General features: G+C 43.0%; 1 protein-coding gene and 1 long non-coding RNA gene across 2 annotated transcripts in view; both read right to left on the bottom strand.

Moving 5' to 3' along the window:
* The window catches only part of KL (klotho), a 61,474-nt gene extending 36,850 nt beyond the window's left edge, over positions 1-24,624 (bottom strand). Inside the window, exon 1 of the mRNA XM_066381021.1 lies at positions 23,776-24,624. Coding sequence (XP_066237118.1) covers positions 23,776-24,573 — 798 coding nt within the window. The 5' untranslated portion in view covers positions 24,574-24,624. The remainder of the gene's footprint in view (positions 1-23,775) is intronic.
* A 189-nt stretch (positions 24,625-24,813) lies between these two features.
* Positions 24,814-25,821, bottom strand: part of LOC136402947 (uncharacterized) — an 83,674-nt gene continuing 82,666 nt past the window's right edge. The window contains exon 3 of the long non-coding RNA XR_010751057.1: positions 24,814-25,596. This is a non-coding gene — a long non-coding RNA (uncharacterized lncRNA). The remainder of the gene's footprint in view (positions 25,597-25,821) is intronic.

Raw genomic sequence — 25,821 nt, 5'->3', positions numbered from 1 at the left:
AGGGAAAGGGAAAGGGAAAGAGAAAAGGGGAAGGGGAAGGGGAAGGGGAAGGAGGAAGGGGAAGGGGGAAGGGGAAGGGGAAGGGGAAGGGAAAGGGGAAGGGGGAAAGGGAAGGGGAAGGAGGAAGGGGAAGGGGAAGGGGAAGGAGGAAGGGGAAGGAGAAGGAGAAGGGAAGGGAAGGGAAAGGGGAAGGGAAAGGGGAAGGGGGAAGGGGAAGGGGGAAGGGGAAGGGGAAGGGGAAGGGAAAGGGGAAGGGGAAGGAGGAAGGGGAAGGGGAAGGGGGAAGAGGGAAGGGGAAGGGGAAGGGGAAGGGGAAGGGGAAGGGAAGGGAAGGGAAAGGGGAAGGAGGAAGGGGAAGGAGAAGGAGAAGGGAAGGGAAGGGAAAGGGGAAGGGAAAGGGGAAGGGGGAAGGGGAAGGGGGAAGGGGAAGGGGAAGGGGAAGGGGGAAGGGAAAGGGGAAGGGAAAGGGGAAGGGGGAAAGGGAAGGGGAAGGGGGAAAGGGAAGGGGAAGGAGGAAGGGGAAGAGGAAGGGGAAGGAGAAGGAGAAGGGAAGGGAAGGGAAAGGGGAAGGGAAAGGGGAAGGGGAAGGAGGAAGGGGAAGGGGAAGGGGGAAGAGGGAAGGGGAAGGGGAAGGGGAAGGGGAAGGGGAAGAGGAAGGGGAAGGGGAAGGGAAAGGGAAAGGAGAAGAAACGGAAAAGGAAAAGGAAAGGAAGCTTTTAATTCCATTGTAAATGACTTTGTTTTTACGTACTCTTCCATCTCCTTTATTTCTCTCACAAAGGAGCAATAAACAGAAGGAAACAACCACGTATGGCGTCTGCTATAACTCCTCATAAGAGATTGTTTGGTGTCTTTGATTGTTCAGAAATGAAGATTGAGAGGAAAAATGAAAATAAAAGGTCTGAATTAAAATGCACTGTTTCATGACTATTATATGAGTTATCATGTAATCATTTCACTAAGCAAATATTTACTCAATGGGCAAATTCTCATGCAGGGCATAGTGGACAGAAGCACAGATAACGATGGTGCGAGATTGGAATCCTTTGTCATACAAAGGATTTTTCAAAAACACAGTGGGAGCCCTGACCAGTTTGCTCAGTGGATAGAGCACTAGCCCAGTGTGCTGGCATGCTAGGGTTGATCTCCAGTCAGGGCACACATGAGAAGTGACCATCTGCTTCTCTCCCCCTACCTCTCCTCCTTCTCTACCTCTTCTCCTCTTGCAGCCAGTAGCTCAGTTGGTCTGAGCATCTGCCCCAGGTGCTGAGGATAGCTCAGTTGATTTCAGCATCGGCCCCAGACGGGGGTTGCCAAGTGGATCCCGGTCAGGTGCATGCAAGAGGAATCTGTCTCTCTATCTGCCCTCCTCTCATTTAAAATAATGGGGATTCAGAGGAAAAATAAAGATTCTTTCTTGTTGAGGGAAATCTTCATGTAAAGAGTAGTTTCTATACTGAAAGATGTAGAGTTCCTGGGGAGGGGGATAAAGGCTTTTCAGGCAAACCACTGTGAGCTTCAAAGCCTCAGATGCCATGGCAAAATGTATTTTCCAAAGACCTCACATCCCCAGTGGTCCCCTGCAACGTGACACTGCCACTGCCCCTATAGCAGAGTCTGTGTTGTCCCTCCACGAGTCGGGTTGTGACTGCTCTGGCAGAAGTGAAATTGCATGACATGGAGGAAAGTCCAAGGTCTCCACCAATCTTTCCTGGTCCCCTTGGGATGCCTTCTGCAAGGGTGCTGGCTTCTACATAAGAAGTCTGACAAGCCTGAGACCACTGTATTAGTAGATCATTTGGCCAACAGCCACACAACTGCCAATCAGATTGCATGTGCCATCTTGGACATCCAGCCCAAGTTTAAATGACTAAAGTGTGCAGGAAAACTGCCCCAGCTGAGCCTGTCCTGAATTCTGACCTGCAATGTGTAAGCAAAATAAAATGGTTATTTAAAGCCACTAAGTTTGGCAGTATTACATAGCAAGAGTAAGTGGAACAGGTGTGTACATACATGGGTTAGTGGTTTTTAAAGAATTGCTAATGGTGAGTTTCTAGGTGTTACTGAAACTTAAAAATGTTGGTGACAAGCTGGCACTCACATTCCCCTCCACTTCTGAGTGCTAATATGTAGACAGGAGGGAGCTTACGCTCGGTCTACACACTTCCTACCATCCCCAGATGAAACCTGTGCTGTGTTGAAGGAGCGCGCCGTATGGGATGAGCACTAGGAACACGGCTTCAGAAAACCGGTCCTCACCCCAGTTCAAGCCCTTGGCAGCCAGAGGACAGTCAGCTAAGCTCTCTGAGACTCTCAGCCCCCTACCCCCAATAAACAAAAGCACTTCAGAAACTGTAAAGCATTAGTCAGTGGTATGAGTTTTTAAAAACTACTTTTAATTAAATAAATTTATTTGTGCAGTTTAAAATCAAATAAGCCTTATCATGGAAAACAATAAGCATCTTCCCCATGCCCTCAAACTCCCACTTTTGCTCCCTGCAGACAACTACTTTTAACTTTTTTGTTGTTTTTCTAGCAATTATCATTATATTCCTAAATAATGTTTATTCCAAAATTGAATAACTCATCATGATAATAAAAAGTTATCTCTTTTATATCCCCCCACAATTTTTTCCCATATTCTCTAAAATGTCTGTTCTTATTTAAATCATTAACCAGTATTTCATCACAGTTCTCATATAAATATTGTTCATTACAGAGCCAAATAGGGCACAATAACGTTTCTTACCATACCCCTCATGTTGGACACCTATTTTTCCTTGAATACATAATTACCTCAAAATAAACAAATGGTACTACAAACTAAAAAGTTTTTATACAGCAAAGGAAACCATTAATAAAATAAAAAGACAAACCACTTTTACAGCAGCTGTGTTAGGCTTGCTCACTGGCTTACTGGCCACAAAGCCCTTTGCCTGATTAGCGCATGAGCATGTAGCATGTGTGGCCACGTGTGTGTGACCTGTATTAGGCTGAGGATGCTTACGCTTGGGGGGACTGTGGATACGCGGATTGTTTGCCCACCACTGAGGGGTCATTTTGTTGTTTGTTTGCCTGAGAGGCGGTTTCCTCAGCCCGTGTGCTTGTCTGCCATTGTGAGATTTCATCAAATGAATGGTCCAACCCTTTCTGGCTCCACAGTTTTTCCACCATCTGCCTGAATCCAGTGTGAACCTGCCTGGCCTCGGCCACCAGCATTACACCACTGAATGAAAGAACATATTTATCCATGACACATCTGATAAGAGGATAATACCCAAAATATAGAACAAACTTATACAACTGAACACCAAGAAGACAACCCAATTAAAGAATACACAAGGAGAGGAATTCCAAGATGGCGAGGAGTAGGCGGACGTTCCAACTGCCACCTCCCAGGACCGACTGGATTACAACTTAAGAACAATCATCTTGAAAAACCAACTTTGGACTAAACAAAGAGGAGTCTATAACCTAAGATCACAGAGGAAGCCACACCGAGACTAGTAGGAAGGGTGGAGATAAAGAAAGGGCTGCCCTGCTCCCAGGAGTGAGCAATGGCTGAGGGTCCAGAGGGACTCTCACTGCAAGGAGGGTTTCCCTGAGAGGTGTGAGTCCTAAGCCCCAGCCTAGAGCCCCAGAGCGTAGAAGAGGCACCCACACAGCATTTGGCAGTGAAAAGAGCCAGAGTTTCTGTCTGCAAGAGACTGAGCTCTCAGAGACACAGGCTCTGTCTTAAAGGGCCAGCACAAAAAAATCTCATTCACAGCCACTTACCCAGGCCCCCAGTGGAGGGAGAGCTGAGAGGTATAGAGTTGTATGAGGAGAGTGTAAAATTGGAGATCCAGAGAGAGACATGGTGGGGGGTGGCTACTGGAACCACGGTGCTGAGTCATTCTCCAATACTGCAGTCACCATCTTTCTTGGGTGAAGCAGTCCCCTCTGAGCAGCATCAGCCTGGGGAAAAGAAATGCTACACCTTCGGGACTCTCTCCAGTCTCAATCATGGAAACTGGGTCATTTTGAGAGGGCTGGAAACAAAGGTCCGTCAGTGACTCAGTTTTCTGGTTTTGAGGCCAGAGCTTTCCCCAACACATTCTGAATCTAAGACCAGTGCTTCCACCCCATAGGAGACTCAGTAGAAACTGTCCTGTGGGCAGATCACAACTCTGGGTGTCAGAGGCCACACCCACCAGACTCCTGGTGCCACACCCTACTGTGGTCTGGGGGGGGGGGGGAGACTCTAGATAAACTGACACCTGGGACCAAGGGGCGGAGCCACACTTAGCACTGCTCAGATCTCTGAATTGCCACTGGCTCTAGTCTCTACCAGAGATTTTTTCAGAGGCCGAGCCTAACAAATAGCAGACAGAGGCTGCAGGAGGCGGGACTCAGAAAACCTTGGCCTTTTGAGAGGAACTTCCCCCAGGCCCAGTGTAGGTAAAAGCCAGCCTAGGTGTGCAGTTTGGTATTTCCATGAGCACCTGGGCCCAGCAGAGGCATCCACAAACTCTGGATTGCTTGTAGCTCCAAGAAGGTTGATGAGGGCCAGTCATAAGCAATGTTTGCCACTGATGTGTGCTGGGTTCCTGCCAGGGAGGCCTAGGGCTCACATATTCAGTGGCCAGCTGTGGAGAGCATCAGTTCAGGACCTAACAACCCTGGTAGTGGGCATCCTAAGGAAGGGTTCCTCACACCAGCCCAGCAGAGGCGAGTTCAGCTCTCTGTGATCAGCACTAGCATAGTGGCTCATGTGCATTGGGTAGGGTAGAGCTTCAAAGTCAGCAGGCCTAGGTGCTGGATATCTTGCCCTGCTGGGCTAGATTCCACAGGGTTAAGGGAGAGACACTTAGAGCATAGACATTTAATGTGTGGGTCCCTGTGAGCCAACTATAGTTGAATTTGGTTGGGGGCTTAGCCACTTTCTGGGGGGCCATAGCCATCCCCAGGAGAGGATTCTCTCAGTTTTCCTCCTTGAGACCAGGGTCTCACCAACTGTAAGAACTGTTGGCCCCACTAAATCTGAACCTGCTGATCACCTTGTAGGGGACAAATAAAATTTGAGTATGCAGCAGTAGCTGAGGGATTAGGCTCTGGAATAGGGGCCACACTCCCTATACTGAGCTCCTGACCAAGAGACTGCTAAAGTAGGGGGTATCACTAACATTATATTCCCAAACTCAGCAGCCCTAACTCACCAAGTGTGCAACCTGTTAAGTGTTGGTTGGGTAAGTCCAGTCTGAGCCCACACTATAGTCTTTCTATAGAAGTCTCTGTGGGAAGACCAGGAAGCAGCAAGAGGAGGTAGAGCAGCTGAAAAGTGGAGGTAAATCTTATGGAGTTTGGGGCTTTTACGCTGCTGTCATCTCTAAGCAGGAGGAAGCTGATCCTTATACACAGATTGGCCCCTCCCACACTACCCAGGCACAGAAAACATAGACTCAAACAGCAATAAGAGAAATAGCTCCAGACAGGTAGCCCACAGCAGGTTACAAACAACAGCTGATGCCAACCCAAGAAGATCTAGAATCAACACAACTGGTAGTGGGTGGCAGTCAGCACCAACCCTAGACTCCACTAGCTACACAAGCAGCAAACCCAAAGGAGGAGTCTAGCAGCACCAGACACTGTGGAGAATAAATACACTCAACAGGACAGACATTACCCAGTATGTAATACACATGATCAAGGTTGACCCTAGGGTCAGCCAGCCTGAAGGAATAACAGTACCCATGAAAAGACCAATTGCATTCAATACTCACATGCAACAGGAGAGAAAATAGTATCCTCATGAAGCATTCCTAGAGCAAGGAAAACAGGTGGCCTAGAAGGCAGTACCACAGAGCCCATCTTCCTCATAAAGACACTACAAAAAGTTCAAAGTCTGACAGCACTACCTAATACACAGACAAAGTGGGCAGACAAAGAAACGCAACCCAAATGAATTAACAAGAAAAATCCCCAGAAAAAAAACTAAATGAAATGGAAGTAAACAAACTAACAGATTCAGAGTTTAAAATAATTATTTTTAGGATGCTTAGGTGTCTTAAAGTACAATGGAAGGTCATAATGAGCACCTCAATAGATAGCAAGTATAAAAAAACCCCCACTGAAATCATGAAAAAAAAATACCAGTCAGAAATGACAAACACAGTATAAGAAATGAAGACTGCACTAGAAGGAATCAACAGCTGACTAGATGAAGCAGAAGATCAAATCAGCGATTCAGAAGAGAAGACAAACAGAAGCACAGAAGTACAACAGCAACACAAAGAGAGGCACAAAAAGTTTGAGGAAACTCTTAAGAGACCTCTGTGACAACAGGAAGAGAAACAATATCCACATCATAGGGGTTCCTGAAAGAGAAGAGAACAAACAAGGGATAGAAAACTTGATTGAAGAAATCACAGCTGAAAATTTCTCTAAATTGTTGAAGGAAAAAGTGACACAAGTTCAAGAAGCACACAGAGTTCCATTAAAGAGGAATTCAAAGAGGACTACACCGAGACACATCATAATTAAAATGCCAAAGTTAAGAGACAAAGAAAGAATACTAAGAGCTGCAAGAGAAAAGCTGTTAATTACCTACAGAGGAGCCCCCATAAGGATGACATCCAGCTTCTCAACAGAAACACTTGAGGCCAGAGGGGATTGGCAAGAAATATTCAAAGTGATGCAAGACCAGACCTACAACAAAGACTACTTTATCCAGCAAGGTGATCATTTAAAATTGAAGGAGAAATAAAAAGTTTCCCAGACCAAAAAAAAAAAAAACCTCAAAAAATTAATTATAACCAAACCAGTACTGCTAGAAATGTTAAGTGGCCAGCTGTTGAAAGAGCTAAGGAAAAAAAAAACAACAAATGACAAAATGAAGATTGTAGATTTAAAGAATAAAATGGCAATAAACAAACTACATATCAATAATAACCTTATAAGTAAATGGATTAAATGTTCCAATCAAAAGACATAGGGTAGCTGCATGGATAAGAAAATAGGACCCATACATATGCTGTCTACAAGAGACCCACCTCAGAACTAAAGACACACATAAACTGAAAGTAAAAGGATGAAAAAAAGTATTTCATACAAATGGAAATGAAAAACAGCTGAGGTAGCAATATTTATATCTGACAAAATAGACTTTAAAACAAAGGCTATATAGTAAGGGATAAAGAAGGTCACTACATAATGATAAAGGAAGGACTCCAACAAGAGGATAGAACCATTGTAAATATTTATGCACCTAATATAGGAGCACCTAAATATATAAGGCAGAATTTGATGGACATAAAGGGCGAGATCGACATCAATACTGTAATAGTAGGGAATTTTAATACCTCACTATCATTAAACAGATTCTCCAGCCAGAAAATTAACAAAGAAACAGCTGCCTTAAATGAAACACTAGATATACTGGATTTAATTGATATCTTCAGAAAATTTCACCCCAAGGCAGCAGAATATACATTCTTTTCAAGTGCTCATAGTACATTCTCTAGAACAGACCACATGTTAGAACACAAAACAAGTCTCAATAAATTTAAGAAGACTGAAATATCAAGCATCTTCTCTGATCATAATGGCATGAAACAAGAAATCAACTACAACAGAAAAACTGAAAAACATTCAAACACTTGGAGGCTAAATAGTATGTTATTAAATAACAAATGTGTTAACAACGAGAACAAGAAATAAAAAATTTCCTTGAAACAAATGAAAATAAACATAAGCTTGACCAGGTGGTGGTGCAATGGATAGAGCATCAGACTGGGATGCGGAGGACTCAGGTTCAAGACCCCAAGGTCGCCAGCTTGAGTGCGGGCTCATCTGACTTGAGCAAAAAGCTCATCAGCTTGGACCCAAGGTCGCTGGCTCAAGCAAGGGATTACTAGGTCTGCTGAGGGCCCGCGGTCAGGGCACATATGAGAGAGCAATCAATGAACTAAGGTGTCTCAATGAAAAACTGATGATGCTTCTCATCTCTCTCCATTCCTTTCTGTCTGTCTCTGTCTATCCTTCTCTCTGACTCTCTCTCTCTCTCTGTCCCTGTAAAAAAAAAAAAAAAAAAGGAAAAAAAAGAAAATGAACATTAAAAACAACTCAAAATTTATGGGACACAGCAAAGCAAAAGCAGTCCTGAAAGGGAAGTTCATAGCATTACAGACATACTTTAAGAAGCAAGAAAAAGCTCAAATAATAAACTTAACCCTGCATCTAAAACTACTAGAAAAAGAAAAACAAATGAAGCCCAGAGGAAGTAGAAAGAAGGAAATAATAAAGATCAGAGTAGAAATAAATGGCATACAGGGTAAAAAAAAAAACAAAAAACAAAAGATCAATGAAACCAAGAGCTGGTTCTTTGAAAAGGTAAACAAGATTGACTAACTTTTAACCAGACTCATCTCGAACAAAGGAGAGAAGACTCAAATAAATAAAATTAGAAATGAAAGTGGAGAAGTAACAACTGACATCGCAGAAATACAAAGGATTGTAAGAAACTACTATGAAGATCTATATTTCAAAAAATTGGACAACCTAGGTGAAATGGATAAATTCCTAGAAACATACAATCTTTAAAAACTCAATCTGGAAGAATCAGAAAACCTAAACAGACCAATTACAACAAATGAAATTGCAACAGTTATCAAAAAACTCACAGCAAACAGAATTTCTGGACTGGATGGCTTCACAGGGGAATTTTACCAAACATTCAAAGAAGAACTAACACCTATCCTTCTCAAGTTATTTCAAAAAATTAAAGTGGAAGAAAGATTTTCCAAGCTTTTTATGAGGCATTATCCTTATTCCAAAACCAGATAAAAACACTACAAAGAATATCCCTGATGAACATAGATGCTAAAATTCTCAGCAAAGTGCTAGGAAACCGGATCCAGCATTACATCAAAAAGATCACACATTATGATTAAGTAGGATTTATTCCAGAGAAGCAAGGCTAGTACAGTATTCGCAAATCAATAAATGTGATTCATCACATAAACAAAACAAAGAATAAAAAGTACATGAAAATATCAATGAATGCAGAAAAAGCATTTGATAAATCCAGCACCCCTTCATGTTCAAAACTCTCAGCAAAGTAGAAATACAGGGAACGTATCTCAACATAACAAAGGCCATTTAGGACAAACCAAAGTCAACATCATACACAATGGGCAAAAATTAAAAGCAATCCCCTTAAGATCAGAAACAAGGGAGGGATGCCCACTTTCACCACTCTTATTCAACATAGTTCTGGAAGTCCTAGCCACAGCAATCAGACAAGAAGAATAAATAAAAGGCATAAAAATTGGAAAAGAAGTAAAACTATCATTATTTGCTGATGACATAATCCTGTACATAGAAAACCCTAAAGTTTCAGTCAAAATACTACTAGACCTGATAAATGAATTTGGCAAGATGGCAGGATTTAAAATTAATATTCAGAAATCAGTGGCATTTTTATACACCAATAATGAACTGTCTGAAAGAGAAATTAAGAAAACAATCTCCTTCATTGTTGCAACAAATAAATAAATAAAGTACCTAGGAGTAAATTTAACCAAGGAGGTAAAAGACTTGTATGCAAAAAATTATAAGACATTTAAAAAAAGAAATCAAGAGGCCTTGGCCGGTTGGCTCAGTGGTAGAGCATTGGCCTGGCATGCAGGAGTCCCAGGTTCAATTCCCAGCCAGGGCACACACGAGAAGCACCCATCTGCTTCTCCACCCCTCCTCCTCTCTTTCCTCTCTGTTTCTCTCTTCCCCTCCTGCAGCTGAGGCTCCATTGGAGCAAAGTTGGCCCTGGGTGCTGAGGATGGCTCTATGGCCTCTGCCTCAGGCACTAGAATGGCTCTGGTTGCAATGGAGCAAGGTCCCCAGATGGACAGAGCATCGCCTCCTGGTGGGCATGCCGAGTCGATCCTGGTTGGGCGCATGCAGGAGTCTGCCTGACTGCCTCCTCGTTTCCAACTTCAGAAAAATACAAAAAAAAAAAAAAAAGAAATCAAGAAAGATAGAAACAAGTGGAAGCATATACCATGTTCATGGATAGGAAGACTAAACATCATTGAAATGTCTATATTACTCAAAGCAATCTATAAACTCAGTGTAATTTCTATTAAAATACCAATGCCATACTTCAAAGATATAAATCAAACATTCCAAAAATTTATATGGAACCAAAAAAGAACACAAATGGCCTCATCAATCTTGAAAATAAAGAAAAAAGTGGGAGTTATCACACTTTCCGATATCAAGTTATACTACAAGGCCATTGTAACCAAAACAGCTTGGTACTGGCAGAATAACAGACATACAGATCAATGGAAAAGAACAGAGAACCCAGAAATAAATCCACACCTGTATGGTTAATTGATATTGGACAGAGGAGGCAAGAGTATGCAATGGAATAAAGACAGTCTCTTTAATAAATGGTGTTGGAAAAATCAGACAGGTACTTGCAAAAAAATGAAACTAGACTACCAACATACACCATTCACAAACATAAACTCAAAATGGATAAAAGACTTAAATTTAAGTCGTGTAACCATAAACATCTTGGAAGAAAACATAGGCAGTAAACTCTACAATATCTGTTAGCAAATTTTTGCTGATTTATTTCCACAGGCAAGTGAAATAAAGGACAGGATGAACAAATAAAAAGGACTATATCAAGCTAAAAAGCTTTTGCACAGCAAAAGACACCAGTAACAATATAAAAAGGCTACCTACACAATGGGAGAACATATTTGCCAATACGTCTGATAAGGGGTTAATAACCAAAATTTATAAAGAAGTTCTATAACTCAACACCAGGAATGTAAACAATCCAATTTAAAAATGGGCAAAGAAACTGAATAGACACTTTTACAAAGAGGACATACAGATGGCCTATTGGCATATAGAAAAACTAGAAAGCCCGGCGGTCATACGAAATGACCGCTGTTCTAGATATTATAAATTGTAATTAAAATGATTTGTGCAAAGGTGTCTGCTAATTCAAACTGAATTACCCGGGGCAGGCGGCGAGGACGCCCCTTTGCTTAGTGCCCCACGGGGTTTCCCCCTTCTACTTGCTTAATTGCTTAAAGTAGAGTGCAATGAAGGAAACCACTGGTGGTACATTTCTTAAGAGCCACCGCTAGCTCAATAAATAAAGGTGATTTAAATAATAAAATGTTAATTCACATGTCAAAGATCTCTTTGTACACAACATTTCTTGTGTAGATCTTTCCATCATTTTTAAGCTCGCCTTGCAGAGGACCATCAATTATTTTTAATTTTACATCCGTTCTTTCACGAACTCTTGAACAGGCAACATAAAGTTGACCGTGTCCAAATGCAGGCTCAGGTAAAAAAATGCCAACACGCTTAAGCGTTTGGCCCTGAAACTTATTGATGGTCATAGCAAAGGCAAGTATTAGAGGCCAACTTTTTTTCAACTTTGTGCATCATTTTATATGCAGTAGCAAATGGGTTAATGTCTTGAAATAATTCCCCCATTTCACTAAGTAAGGTCTCAGGAACTCTTTTATTGCATTCTAAACGTGTCGAACTGGCTTCTGAGGAATCAAGTATATATAATTGAGCAAACTTTCTTTTTCCGTCAGAAGGATGCAAAGTTTCAGTTTGATGGTAAACTTGACCATGAAGTCGAAAGCAATAAAGTCCTGGTCCAGGCAAGTCAATTGGCTTGTTTCTCATGGACGCAAAAGCAAACGAATTATTAATGGATCGAATGCTATCCATGTACTGTTTGCTATTTGGATGCTGATTAGTCAATAATTTATTCAAGAGTGGTGGATAATTCTCAATTAGTGGAACTACAATGTTTCCGTACTTGCAACATTGAGAAAATCCTTTCTTGCCATGGTCAAATCGATTAGTTTCTAACTTGAAGTTTAAGGACTGACAGTGTTCACATTTAATATTCATGTCACCTGAGGAATGCTCAAAAATTAAAGTTTCTCCATTTGAAACTGTTTTAATCCTTTTTGCGTTTCGGTCAGCATTACTCTGTCATTTTTTTGCATTTCTCTCCTGCCTTTGTTCAAGGGACTCATTTTGTTGAGATGGGCTTTTTTGTCTTGCATCTGAGGCAAGCCTTGTTTCTCTATGCTCATCAGTCTCATTTTGTCAAGAAAGACGCATTTGCTCTGCGACTGAAGCAAGCCTTGTCTTTCTCTGCTCAGTGGTTTCTTTTTGTTGAGAAAGCCGACAGATGATTGCCAATGCAAACAAATGTTCACCTTCCTCCTGACCCGCTCAATTTGCGTTCAGCTGTGGCAACTTCACCCCATTGGCTAGTACAGTTACGCAAGCAACCAATAAGCTATCGGCGACAAACACACTTAAGCCGCATATAATAAAGATGTTCAACATCATTAATCATCAGAGAAATGCACATTAAAACTAAAATGAGATACCACCCCACTCCTGTCAGAATGGTGCTCATTAACAAATCAACATACAATAAGTGCTGGTGAGGATGTGGAGAAAAGGGAAGCCTCCTGGACTGCTGATGGGGATGCAGACTTGTGCAGCCACTGTGAAAAACAGTGTGGCATTTCCTCAAAAAATTAAAAACGGAACTTTGACCCAGCTATCCCACTTTTAGGAATATATCCTAAAAATAGAAAATCATCAATTTAAAAGAAGAAATGCACCCCTATGTTTATTGCAGCATTGTTTACAATAGCCAAGGTCTGGAAACAGCTCAAGTATCCATCAGTGGACAAGTAGATTAAAAAGCAGTGGTATATATACACAATGGAATACCTCACAGCTGTGAAAAAGAAGGAAATCTTATCTTTTGCAATGGCATGGGTGGACTTGGAGTTGATTAAGCTAAGTGAAATAAGCCAGGCAGAGAAAGACAAATATCATATGATCTCACTTATATGTGGAATGCAATGAACAATGTGAACTGAGGAACAGAATAGAGGCAGAGGCGGGGTCACAGGGAGCAGAGAAGCAGCTGTCAGAGGGAAGGGAATGAGGGTACAAAATCAGAGAAGGTGAAGGGATTAGCGAAATTATATATACATAACACAGAGATACAGATAACAGGACAGCAAATTCCAGAGGGAAGGGGGGAGGGAGTTAGGGAGAGGGGGACAAAGGGTATATAATGGAGGACACGGGGGTGGAGGATGAGGGAGTTATATTGAGTGGGACACTTGAATCCATGTTAACACAATAAATTAAAATTAATAAAAATTTGCCCGACCAGGAAGTGGCGCAGTGGATAGAGCATCGGACTGGGATGCGGAGGACCCAGGTTCGAGACCCTGAGGTTGCCAACTTGAGCGAGGGCTCATCTGGTTTGAGCAAAAGCTCACCAGCTTGGACCCAAGGTCGCTGGCTCGAGCAAGGGGTTACTCAGTCTGCTGAAGGCCCGCGGTCAAGGCACATATGAGAAAGCAATCGATGAACAACTAAGATGTCACAACGAAAAACTGATGATTGATGCTCCTCATCTCTCCGTTCCTGACTATCTGTCCCTATCTGTCACTCTCTCTGACTCTCTATCTCTGTAAAAATAAATAAATAAATAAATAAAATAAATAAAAATTTTAAAAAACTCGCAAGGAATAGGAATAGAAACTTTTCCAAAGAGGACACACAGATGGCCAATAGGCATATGAAAAGATGTTCAGTGTCACTCACTGTCAGAGAGATACAAATTAAAACCACAATGAGACATCACCTCATACCTCAGAATGGCTTTCTTTAACAAATCAACAAACAACAAGTGTTTCAGAGGATGTGGAGAAAAGGGAATCCTCCTGCACTGCTGGTGGGAATGCAGACTTGTGCAGCCACTGTGGAAAACACTATAGTTTCCTCAAAAAATTAAAAATGAAACTGCCTTATGACCCAGCTATCCCAGTTCTAGGAATATATTCTAAAAATCTCGAAACACTAATTCAAAAGATATGCACCCCTATGTTCATTGGAGTGTTGTTTGTAATAGCCAAAATCTGGAAACAGCCCAAGTGTCCATCAGTGGACAAGTAGGTAAAAAAGCTGTGGTACATTTACACAATAAAATACTGTGCAGTGGCAAAAAGAAAAAAAAAGGAAATCTTATCTTGTATGACAGCATGGATGGACCTGGAGAGTAGTAAACTAAGTGAAATAAGCCAGGCAGAGAAAGACAAGTACCATATGATCTCACTTATATGTGGAATCTAATGAACACAATTAGCTGAAGAATAAAACAGAAACAGAGGCAGGGTCATGGGGAACAGATGGACAGCTGTCAGAGGGAAGGGGGGAGAGGGGATGAATCAAAAATGGTGAAGGGATTAGCCAAGTCATATATATATAACACATATATATGACCACAGATAGCAACAGCCAGAGGGCAAGGGGCAATGGAGGAGAGGGGGACGCGGATGGGGAGAGTGGGTGTGGAAAGAGACTTTGCATGGGGCATAGGAAGGCATTGTGTGGGGTGTAGAGGGTGTTATATTGAGTGGGACACTTGAAACCATGTCAATACAATAAATTAAAATAAATAAATAAATAAATAAAAGAAGAAAAACCTTACCTTTTGTAACAGCATGGATGGACCTGGAGAGTAGTAGGCTAAGTGAATAAGCCAGGCAGAGAAAGACAAGTACCATATGATCTCACTTATATGTGAAATCTAATGAACAAGACAAATAAACAAAATAGAAACAGACTCATAGATACAGAAAACAGGCTGAGAGCCATCAGAGGGGAGCAAGCTTAGGGGGCTGGGTGTAAATGGTGAAGTAGATTAAGCAAAAATATAAAAACCTCATAGACACAGACCACAGGATGGTGAGCACAAGGGGGAAAGGGTTGTGAGGAGGGGAAGAGAGTAATGGGGGGACAAATGTAACTGAAAGAAACTTGCTTTGGGTGGTAGACACACAACCCAACATAATACACCTGAAACCTATATAATTTTATTAACCAATATCGACCCATTAAATTTAGTAAAAATTTTTTTTAAGTGCACTGGCACTGAGGAAGAGGAAATAATGAGGAGGCAATCTGGATTTATAGAATAAGTGCCAAGCTAGCCTCAAATAATTTTTATAATGTTTCACAGGTTATCTGGGAATACAACAGATATATGGTCATTTTGACAATTGCCAGATCTTCCTCTGATACTGTTTAGCTGAAGAAGAGAGATAGGGTATATAAAAATGGTACTATTGCTGCTTGAGTAACTGATGCTTAAAGGACTGCATTTAAGAGTATTTATTGATTAAACAAAAAATTACTAGTTACATATTAAGTGTCAAACACTGATAAATGTTTGAAACACTGATTAGTGAAAGGTGTCCACTTGTGATAAAGTCATTTACAATATCCCACAGTTAGTCATAGCCTTTATTTCTTAACATTTTTATCATCAAAAGGATGAATACTCACAAGGCATTAACCTGGAAATTTGGAAATGCTCCAAAATTTGGTTCAAAAAGAGTTATACAAGCTAAAAATGCTATAAATACATGCTATCACCTACAAAATTAATTTTACAGTGATGTTAAAGTATTTTTGTTTTATTTTTATGCAACTTATAACAAAAATCACAGTTCCATTCTCTACTCCCCCCACTTCCCACCCTCACCTCTGACCCTACGACTTTTTTTAATTTCATATTTTCATACTTTCATACTTTAATAGTGCCCACTGACTTCCTGTATGGTACATGAGGCTGTAGCTCTCCAACACAGCCATTTTTACTTACACAGCAGGTTTCAGTTCGAATAACTAATATTCAATACTGACATTATTCTGTCAACATGGCTTATTTACAGCAAAGCACTATAATGGGTAATTAAGACTGCATTTTATTATTTCTTTTTCTTTCAAGTTAATAGTCATATTGCTTTTTCATTTTCTCGGTTTGCTTTGTGCCTGTGGCTAGTTCTTCCCACGCTTTCCAACAGTCGCTCAGCACAAACTTCTACAAGGTCACATCTATCTCCCATGTTTCCCACTTCTGGTTTCTGCCCCCTTCTGGACTAGTTGCCTTTAGGCCACTGCACAGCTGACTCTCTGGGTCTGCAATTGGTCATCACATTCCTGGGTTAAAACCTAAGTGGCACTTAAAGCCAGAAGTCAAGAGGCCACAAATACCATTACAGTAGCATGGTCCAGTGGGCTGCTACCACAGACAGGAAGGGATGGCAGAATAAAGACATGATCACTTGCTCAGTCCCCATACTGCCAGCTGCCAGATATATAAACCAAAGAGGTTGCAAGTGGCCAAAGACAGGGCTGAGTCCCTAGGAGGAAGGCTCCTGCAATAACACAACAGGGATGTTCTGGAATGATTCCCTGGTACTTTGTATTCAGTGTGGAAATCCATGCCTTCCATTTCTCGGTCTTCCATGTTGGAAACTTTTCTCAGTTGTCTGTCAATCCTCAATTGTCTACTCATATTTAACAATGAGAAAGAAAAGAGCTGACTGGAAGGTCTGAGCATGTGAGTGGGATGTTAACTGTCAGCTTCACTACGGAGTGATCTGTCCCACCTGTTTGTTGTGGAACCTGTAGGGTCAGCATCTTAGGTCTTTCCTCGAGAGCACGTCAGATTCCCTGGAGAAGACTATTCTGATCCCTATCTAGAGAGCAAAAGTCACACTGCCATCATTCTGAGAACCAGGGGTCTGAGCTTGGGGGTGGGGGGAGGTCCTCAGGTTGCAGGGGCATATAGCGACCTAATCCTTATTTTCAATATGGTGCTCATGTCCTCAAACGTACCCAGTGTCCTTCAGCCCAGACACCTTCCATTTAGTATTCTCCAAATAAATTAACTTCTAGTTTTCTCTCTGACCAGAAAGGGGGCAGATGCTCAGCAGTGAGGATTTGGGGAAGGGATCTAGAAATCTGGTTGTTTCTTAAACATCTTATTTCTTAAACATCTTTCAACTAGTTCTCCTGTTACACTCTCCCTCCAGTTCCGGAATGTCTGATCTTTCTACACTCTGAACCTGTTAACAATTCTGCAATCCAGGATTGTTCCTGGCTTCTCAAACTGCCAACTAGCAGTCAGCTTTCTTAGGTCTGCTAAGTCAATAACTTGTCCATCTGCTTCTCAACTTCCAAAATGCTGCTGCAACTCTGTCTGCTCTCTCCATCTCTGTGTCTCTTGTCCCCTCCCCTTTCTCTTCTTTTCCTCCCCTTTTCTCTCTTTCTCTCTCTTTTTTTTTTAACAGTTTCCTTACCAAAGTCTAATAATATTTCAAAAGAGAAAATAATTAAATGGGTAAATATAATCTGCCACCTTTACCAGAAATGCTACTATTTCCCAACACAAAAATAATAAATTTTACTTGAAAAAAACTTGGAAATCCAGATAACCAGAAACAAACAAACAAATCCCCTTTAACCCCACAGTTCAGAGAGAGTGTACTGTTAACACTTCCCTCTTTCTCCCACTCTGTGTGTACATGGAGGAGGGAGGGGCGCGCACTCTTTCATCCACCTGACAAATACATGCACGTTTCCTCTCCCGGCCCTGGAAGGCTGTGTATAAAGTGGAAAACAAGACAAACGTGGTTCCTGGCAACTCAAAGCTGAGGGCTGTTGCGGGAAGAGAAACAAGTCATTTCAATAAACACACTAGGAGGGGGTAGGATGAGATTTTATTGAAGCAGAAAGCAAGAATGTCAAACCGAGGCTTGGGCATGTCAGGGAAGGACAGGGGGCAGAGAGCCCAACACAGCCGAAGAACAGTGAAGGGCTCTCTGCTTACTCACACTGACCTCTACAGCAGAAATAGGAAAGAAGCATAATAGAACTGGTTCTTTCATATGTGACTTTTTAATCAACATTTTAGTAGCCCAATACTACTCCACTGTACATGTGTACTACTATTTCTTTAACTGGTTATCTTCATATATTTAGGTTATTTCTAGCTTTTAAAACTAACCTACCAACTGTGGGAACCTTCCTCTTATCTTTGCACATTAAAGATGAAATTTAATTAAAGTTCAGAAGTAAACAACCAAAGGAGATGACAGGGGACATCTGGCTTACAGCCATTCACATAGGGGAAGGTTACAAAACCTGATATGTTTTAGGTGACTACAAAATAATCCAAGTCCACAGGGAGGTGACAGCCAACAGGCCTAATGTCATCTTAGACGGTGTCCACATCAGTCAGTGTCCAGAAAAGGAAATGCGTGAAGTCTGTGAGCCCATGTGCCGCACACCTCACATATCTCTGTGAGACAGCAGACTGTAACTACAATTTATAAGAAGGAAAAAGAGGGCATATTGAACAAGTAGAGATTTTACATCTACACTTACTCATTCATTAAAAATTGCGTTGAGTATTTCCTCTGTTTCAAGGGCTGAGATAAGCACTGAAAATTCAAAAGTAAATATGATATACAGCCTATGATATCAAAGAATCACAGATGAGTACATGATCCCCTCTGCCTGTTGTTATATCATAAAATAGGAGGATTTGTGTCAAGTCTTTGGAAGATAAATAAGAATTTATCCCTAGATAGAGGGGAAAAGAGGTATAGTAGTCCTTCAGATTAACTTTGTACCCAGAATATATCAAGACAGAGCATATAAAAGGTAGATCATGCTTATCTGTTTAAGTAGACATTACAAATATAACTTTGTAGTTTCTTGAGAAGATGTGATCTTGGAGGATTCAGTTAACAGTATGTATTTTTATTCACACACTCTTTATTTCTTATCCTCCCAATAGACTGTGTACTCTATTCTCTTCCTAAAGCTAAAATTTTCTTTATACCTTAAAAAATAGCATTCATTGAAATAAAGGCAACTTTTGTACAAATTAATTATAATAAAATTCTGGCTTAGAGCAATTATATTGTTTGCAAATGTACTTAAGACATGCACATTGACATTATTTGAATGGTTTGTAGTCTGTATTTTTCCTCTTTTATTCAACTCAAAATAATTGATTGTTAAACATTGCTACATTTTTAAAATACTTTTATTAGTTATTTTCTTATTCTTAATTTTGTTTTTGGACTTGACTATATGTAACCTTCAAAAATACTGAGTTCAATAAGGTATTCAAAGAGGAGTGAGTCAAGCTCTTTGAGAGATATTTTAACTATTTCTGATTAAACACACAATTGAATTTAGTAATATTCTAAAAATACATTGTTTCAACCCAGTTGGTTGATTATTTCAGCCATGTACCAAATACATTTTAATGAGAGAAAAATGGGTACAGTGCTTCCCAAAAGTACATAGCATATCTAATTTGAGCATGTATGTAGTAGATAAATTGCCTCTCCTACTATTTGGGGAATGAAAATTCAATCAGAAGTGGTTTTGTTAAACCACTTCCAATTCATGCTCCTAAAGCCAGCATGCTTCTAAAGCCATTCATGCTCCTAAAGACTGCCCTTACCACCCATTCTGAAAACTTCCTCATAATGTTCTGTAGTGATTAAAGATAGTTTTTAAATTGTTAGGAAATTTTTGCAATGGAGTCATAATTTTGATGATAAACCTTAAATTGTTACTGAAAAATGTCAACTTCTGCCCCATTATATTTACTGATCTTCCTAACTGGTTAGGATTTGGTACTTCCTACTGCAAAGAAGCTAGAAGGGTTGGCAAAGAGAGTAAATCTTAGAAGTATCATCTATAAAGGCAGAGTTGGGCCAATAAAAAGCTAGAAGTCGTTTACTGAGCACCTACCAAGGGAAAGATGACATTTCAGAACAAAATGAACATGGTTTCCTCGTCTACGGACTTGCTGGGCAAATGGAGGGGTATAAGGAAGCCAATGATTAAATAAAAGGAACCATGTGGCAGGAGGCATCAGAAAGCAGCATTGTGGGATGCCATAAAAGAAATAGAATTCAGGTGAGGGACCGAAGGGAGCAAACTAACTGGTTCTTGAAGAAAAAGTGAGATTTTCATAAATAAGGGACTTTATCTTGTTCACATATAGCAATATCCTCGAGAATATGCACCACAGGGGTGAGGACAGAGGCAAGGACATCAGGTAAGAAATTATTCCAATCATCCAGGCAGAATCTGCTGGGTGCTTGGACTGTAGCTTTACATAAGGAGAGAAGTGATTGGACTCTGGATGCATTTTGAAGGTAGTTGGAGATGTCGGATCTATTGATGGATTGAAAATAAGGTGTGAGAGAAAGGGAGGAATTAAGGTCTGGGGCTCAACCTACTGAAAGAACAAAGTTGCCACAGTGGAGATGGGGGAAACAGGAGTTTGCGTTTGGATGTGTTCAATGTGACATGCCTATTAGACAACTCAGTGGAAAGGGCTGTCATCTACCCACGTCAGGAGCTCCAGGAAGAAGCTCTTACTGGAAACTCAGTTTGCAGTCATCAGGATACAGAGAGTATTCACAGAATTCACTTGGAGTGAATCTAGAGAAGAGGCTGCAGGCTGAAGTGCTCCACATGCCAGCACTCAGAGGCAAGCTGAGGAGGCGGAGCAAAGGGGACTGAGAAGGAATCACCAGTGAGCTGCGAGGAGAAGCCGGAGTGTGGGGTTCTGGAAGCTAAGATGAGGAGGAGTGTCAAGGAAGGGAGAAAGGCAGCTGAGACAGGAGCATGGACGTGAATGTGTATGCTAATGCTTGACACTAGTCATGTTGGCACTATCCATCAATGCCCAAAGCAATATCTCCCTAAGTGAAAAAGGGTGCCCTGTGCAAACACTGGCAAGTACATCTTCAATTCAACCCTGGTTCTCTCAGAAACCCATGGGCAGCACAAAATCTCAGAGGTACCACCAGAGGCAGATTTAATGGCGGGCACACCAGCCCTGGACCTGACTTCTGAAGGGCCCCACAAAACCCCAACTTTACACTTTTTTCTAATCATACCAAGTTTGGTTTCATACGTGCAATTTTAACAATAGTACATAACATTTTTTATTTGTTTAAAAATAGGATTAACATGTATTTTTATTTTCTGTCTCTCCCTTTTTTTAAAGGGCCTAATATCTTCTTTTGCATCTGGGGACTAAACCGACTTTAATCTGCCTTTAGGTACCACTGGGGTTGAACTCCCAACTACCGGCCTCAATGCTAGTGTTTCAGGGGTTTTCAAGAACTCTTTCAGCAGCTTGAAGGCACATAGTCTCTCTTTAAGTCAAAGAGAGAAGGTGTGTTCTATGTCTGTGTTAATACTCAGATGAGCAAAGCAGCCCAGCCTCCCAAAGCTCTGCAGGGAAATTCTCTCAGTTTTAAGTTCTTTCTTTTCCTTCCTTCCTTCCTTCCTTCTTCCTTCCTTCTTTCTTCTTTTCCTTTCCTTTCCTTCCCTTCCCTTCCCCCTTCCTCTTCCCCTTCCCCTTCCCCTTCCTTTCCTTTCCTCCCTCCCTCCTCCCTCTCTTCCTTCTCTCTCTTTCAGTTTATGCCAGTATCTGGAACCCACAAGAAACACAGAGACCTCCATTTTGAGCAAAGCCCCCATTATTCACCCTGTAGTTTGTTTGGCCTGCTTGTTGTCAAGGCCATCAGACAATGATTCTTAAATCTCTGGGGGTGTCAAAGCTCCAATGTCCCCAGGGGTCTCCGCAGCCTACTTTCAGAAGAGTGGAAGCACAGAACAGAACTGCAGGGGAGGGGTGCTGGCCTTCACAGCATCAGATCCCCAAATGTAAATGAATCTGGGAGGAGCTCCCACAACCCCTGACAGCAACATCTAGCCCCAGGTGAAATGCTCTGTTAAGAAAACCTGCAGAATGTGTCTTATCTTTTCAAGGTCCAAACTTCCCTAGCCCCCTCCTCCCAATACTACACCAAGAAAGAACATTAAAAACAGAATAAGCTGTCTCATGAAAAAGTTAATTTAAGATATTCTCCGATAATGACAACTTACTTCACAAGGTACAAAAAGAAGTGACTAAATTCCAAACCCAAGACATCTAAAAGCAAAATTAATGTTTTACAGCAACTTTGTTTGCGGCATCAGCAAAAGCAAGTGTCCACCTGTCACTAATTTCTTATGAATTCAAAGTCCACTGCATTTCTGGGAAGGATGGTTAGTGTTTGGCAAGTTTATTTTTATGTATGTAAGAATCAAAAATATAACTGCAAAGTTCATCAAAGGGCTGAGAGCAGGCACAGGAGTCAAAAGCATGCCAACTATGTAAGACACCAGAGTACCAGTAAACTCCTGCCATTCCAGCTTCCTGTTCTATAATAAGCATGTAAGTTGCCAACACAGCAACTGACGATGTCTCTGTACATCGTTTATCATACACACTCTAAAAATAAAAACTGTATGATTTAAACCTAAGTAGTGATTTTGCAGAAACGGTCTATTTGGTCCTCCAGCTAGTCCATTAATCTCTTTTTTTTTTTCTGGTAGGACCAAAATTTGCTTATGTCTTCCTCAAAAGAAGGACCAGTTCTTCTTATGGTTTTCTATCACCAGCCATAAACAGGGTACTCAGAGTATTTTAATTCCTTAAAAGGATGGCCAGACTGAAAACATTTATTAGCATTGTCTGAGGTATGTAAATGAAATCACTAAAAATCTTTTTTCCCCAAACAAATCCAGCATTCTGTTATGATCTGTGGTAGCAGAGTTTTGTGGAACTAATATACAATCTATTTAGCCACTATTACAACATTCCTGGAAGCTCAGAGCATTAAATCAATTCAATAACCCATCATGTTCTGCCTCAATTATCTACAGCTTCAATTAAAAGTATGCAAAAGTAGTCCATCTTGAATTTGTTCAAAATATGTGGCTTAATTCTAAATTTAAAAATAGGTCTTCCAGTAGGCCCACGAATCACCAAAATACAGTACCAAAAGTTATACATTTAAACACTTTTATTACAATGTTTGTACAGAACATAAGCTATTCTCTTGCAATACAAAACTGTACAAGTGTACCCAAACCCGACATCATTATAAATGAACACTCAGATCAGTTGGACCTAATATTGAACACTAAGTAAAGGAGCAAAGGGGGAAGGATTATTTGGGAGACGACTTTGTCATGGCATATCAACCTTTCTACTGTCAAACTTTATTCAGCTTTTGGTACAAAGGTGTTAAAATCACTTTTGTCAGATTAAGAGCTCGTCCCGGAGCACTCCTTCCAATTGGAGAGAGACCACAGAAATACACTTGTTGGAGGGCACAAGCTAAGTCACTCTGAAGCTGTGTATTTTTATGGCTAGCTTTGTTTAAGATTGTTTTAGGGGTTTTCACACCCCCTGACAATTAAATAAGGGTGGACAGAGAGAGTTTCCAAAGACATTTAAACCCAGCTCTCCAGAATATGCGATTTTTACACCTTTGCATTTGCTGCAGTGTAAACGGAGCCACAGCAACACAAAATTTATTGGATTAACATTGAACTCCTGCCATCTCCACAAACTCTAGCAGAGAGTAATACTGTCTGCGCAGCTTCCGGACACACTTGTGTCTTTCATCCATCCTCCTCATTCTCCCCATTGCTACTACTAGGAAATCCTCCCAGCCTTGCCTGTAAGGATTCCTCTACATCCACAAGTGCTCCCTGTTATCACTGGAGAGCCAGATTCCAATTTCTTTCCGACAAATGGGCTCCAAAGGACATTCCCTCATGTGTCCACTGTGGGATTTTCATACCATTCCCAACTCCACTCCCTCCATGGAAAGCCTAAATTGCTCAGTACCTCCCACCTACTGGGTGATTCCTAGGTGAGCTCACAAAGGTGTTCAAATGGACCTTCATCTGACCCGGAGGGTCAAGCACCCCTCTTGCCCCCTGGGGTCTCCCAGCGTGGCCCTCCGCCTGGCCCCTCGAACTCACCAGGAGGAGGTTGTGTGCCACCAAGTACCCGAGCCGCGCGCCGCCCTGGACGCCGGGAGCCAGGCGCCCGGTGGCGTAGCCGTGCCAGGCCACCACGTAGGGGTTGTCGATGGTGATCCAGTACTTGACCTGGCCGCCGAAGTGGCGGAAGCAGAGCTCGGCGTAATCCCTGAAGTGGTCGATCAAGGCGCGGTTGGCCCAGCCGCCGTAGGCGTCCTGCAGGCGCTGGGGCAGGTCCCAGTGGTACAGGGTGACCACGGGGTGCACGCCCAGCTCCCGCAGCCGCTCCAGCAGGCGTCGGTAGTAGCGAAGCCCCTCGCGGTTGGGGGCGCCCGCGCTGCCGTTGGGGAGCACCCGCGCCCACGAGATGGAGAAGCGGTAGTGGGTGACCCCGAGCTCACGCAGCCCCTCGGTGTCTCGGAAGACGTTGTTGTAGCTATCGCTGGCCACGTCCCCGGTGGCGGGTGGGGAGGGCGATGGGGCGCCCGACGGCAGGCCGGCCAACGCGGGGTCGCCGGGGACCGCGGGTCGATGGTGAGTGAACGTGTCCCAGATGGACGCGCCCTTGCCGTGCTGCCGCCAGCCGCCCTCCGTCTGGTAGGCGGCGGTGCCCACCGCCCAGAAGAAGCCGTCGGGGAAGGTGTCGTGGAGGAGGCCGGCGGTCTCGGGGGCCTCAGGGCGCGCGAAGCGGGCCCAGGTCTGCTCTCCGTCGCCAGGATCGGCGCGCAGGCGGCGGGCGCCCAGGGCCGCCAGCAGCAGCAGCGGCAGCAGCGGCGGCGGCGGGGCGCGGGCTGGCATGCTGCGCGGGATGCGGCCCTGGGCCCGCGCCGCCCTTTATGCCCGCGCCGCCCGCCGCCCGCCGCCCGCCCCCCGCCGGCGCTCACACCCCCGCTCCCCGGACCCGGCTGGCAATCATTACCTGCGAGCCGCGCCCGCCCCGCCCTGCGGCGGGGCACGAGGGTGCCGGGGAGCGCGGGGCCGGGGAGGGGGCCCGAGAGCCGGCGAGGGCCAGCAGGCGCCCCTCCCTGACGTCGGACGAAAGGCACCTGTTCCTCGCTTCACCCGGGAGCTGCGGAGACACCTGGGCCAAAGAAGTTCTGTGCGCGCCGCCCTCTCTTCCCATCCGCGCGCGCTCCCCTGGAAGGGGCTGCGGTGCCGGTGCCGGTGCCGGTCCAGGGGAAACGGAGGCCATCCAACTTGCCCCGCGTCCGGCGCGGAGCCTTCGCCAGCCTGGCGGGTCCGCCGGCCCGGAGGCCCCTGCTTTCACTTTTCTACCCCTGCAAGGCCGAGAAAAGCTTTAGACTGACGTGACTAGAGCCGATTAGGAATTGTTTGAAGTCATATCGGGATGGCGAGGTGGGCAAACTTCGAATGTTGCAGGGAACGGAGGCGGACTTTCCTTAGAGCCTTTAGGGGAGAGCCGCCTCCTTGCGTAGGGCGGGGCGGCCTTCCTCAAGCCCCAGTCCAGGTAACCTTCTAGGGAGGCACTGTTGACTTGGGACTCTCCCTCTTACTGTTATCTTTTAACCATTTCAAACCAGTTCTTGTGCTTTAATTAGATCTTGCGGAATTACTTGCTGAGCTTCAAATGACAGTTAATTGTTTTTCTAAAAACAAAAGGGAAGGAAAGAAAAAACACACACCAAGGTTTTTTCCACGTTGAGTAAGCGTCATTCACTTTACTATCCTATCCGTCCGCTTCCATGGATAAGCACATGCTTGAGCTTTCTGCTCTGGCTTAGCAGGTAACTTTGTGTGTGAAGTGGTGCACGCAGTTGTGTTGGAGCCAAAGGTCTCTTGATCCCACAAATGTTTCCTGAGCTGTGAAGGGAAAAGGGAGGAGGGATTTAGCCCAAGCATCCACGGCCTCTGCAATAAAATAAGTCATGACGTCTTTCTAGTTTCCAAAGGGCCCTTTGGACAGAAGGACAAGTCTTTGTGAAGCTCAAACTCAAAACAAACAAACAAAAAGCCCCAAAGAAAAAACTGTGCACACAGACAACTCAAACACGAAAAGCCCAGACAAATGTAAGACCTTGCTAATAA

Source organism: Saccopteryx leptura, chromosome 4, assembly GCF_036850995.1.
Source record: "Saccopteryx leptura isolate mSacLep1 chromosome 4, mSacLep1_pri_phased_curated, whole genome shotgun sequence".
In the NCBI taxonomy this organism is placed as follows: domain Eukaryota; kingdom Metazoa; phylum Chordata; class Mammalia; order Chiroptera; family Emballonuridae; genus Saccopteryx; species Saccopteryx leptura.
Note: the sequence above shows the minus strand (reverse complement) of the source record. Positions and strands in the feature narration are given on the sequence as shown.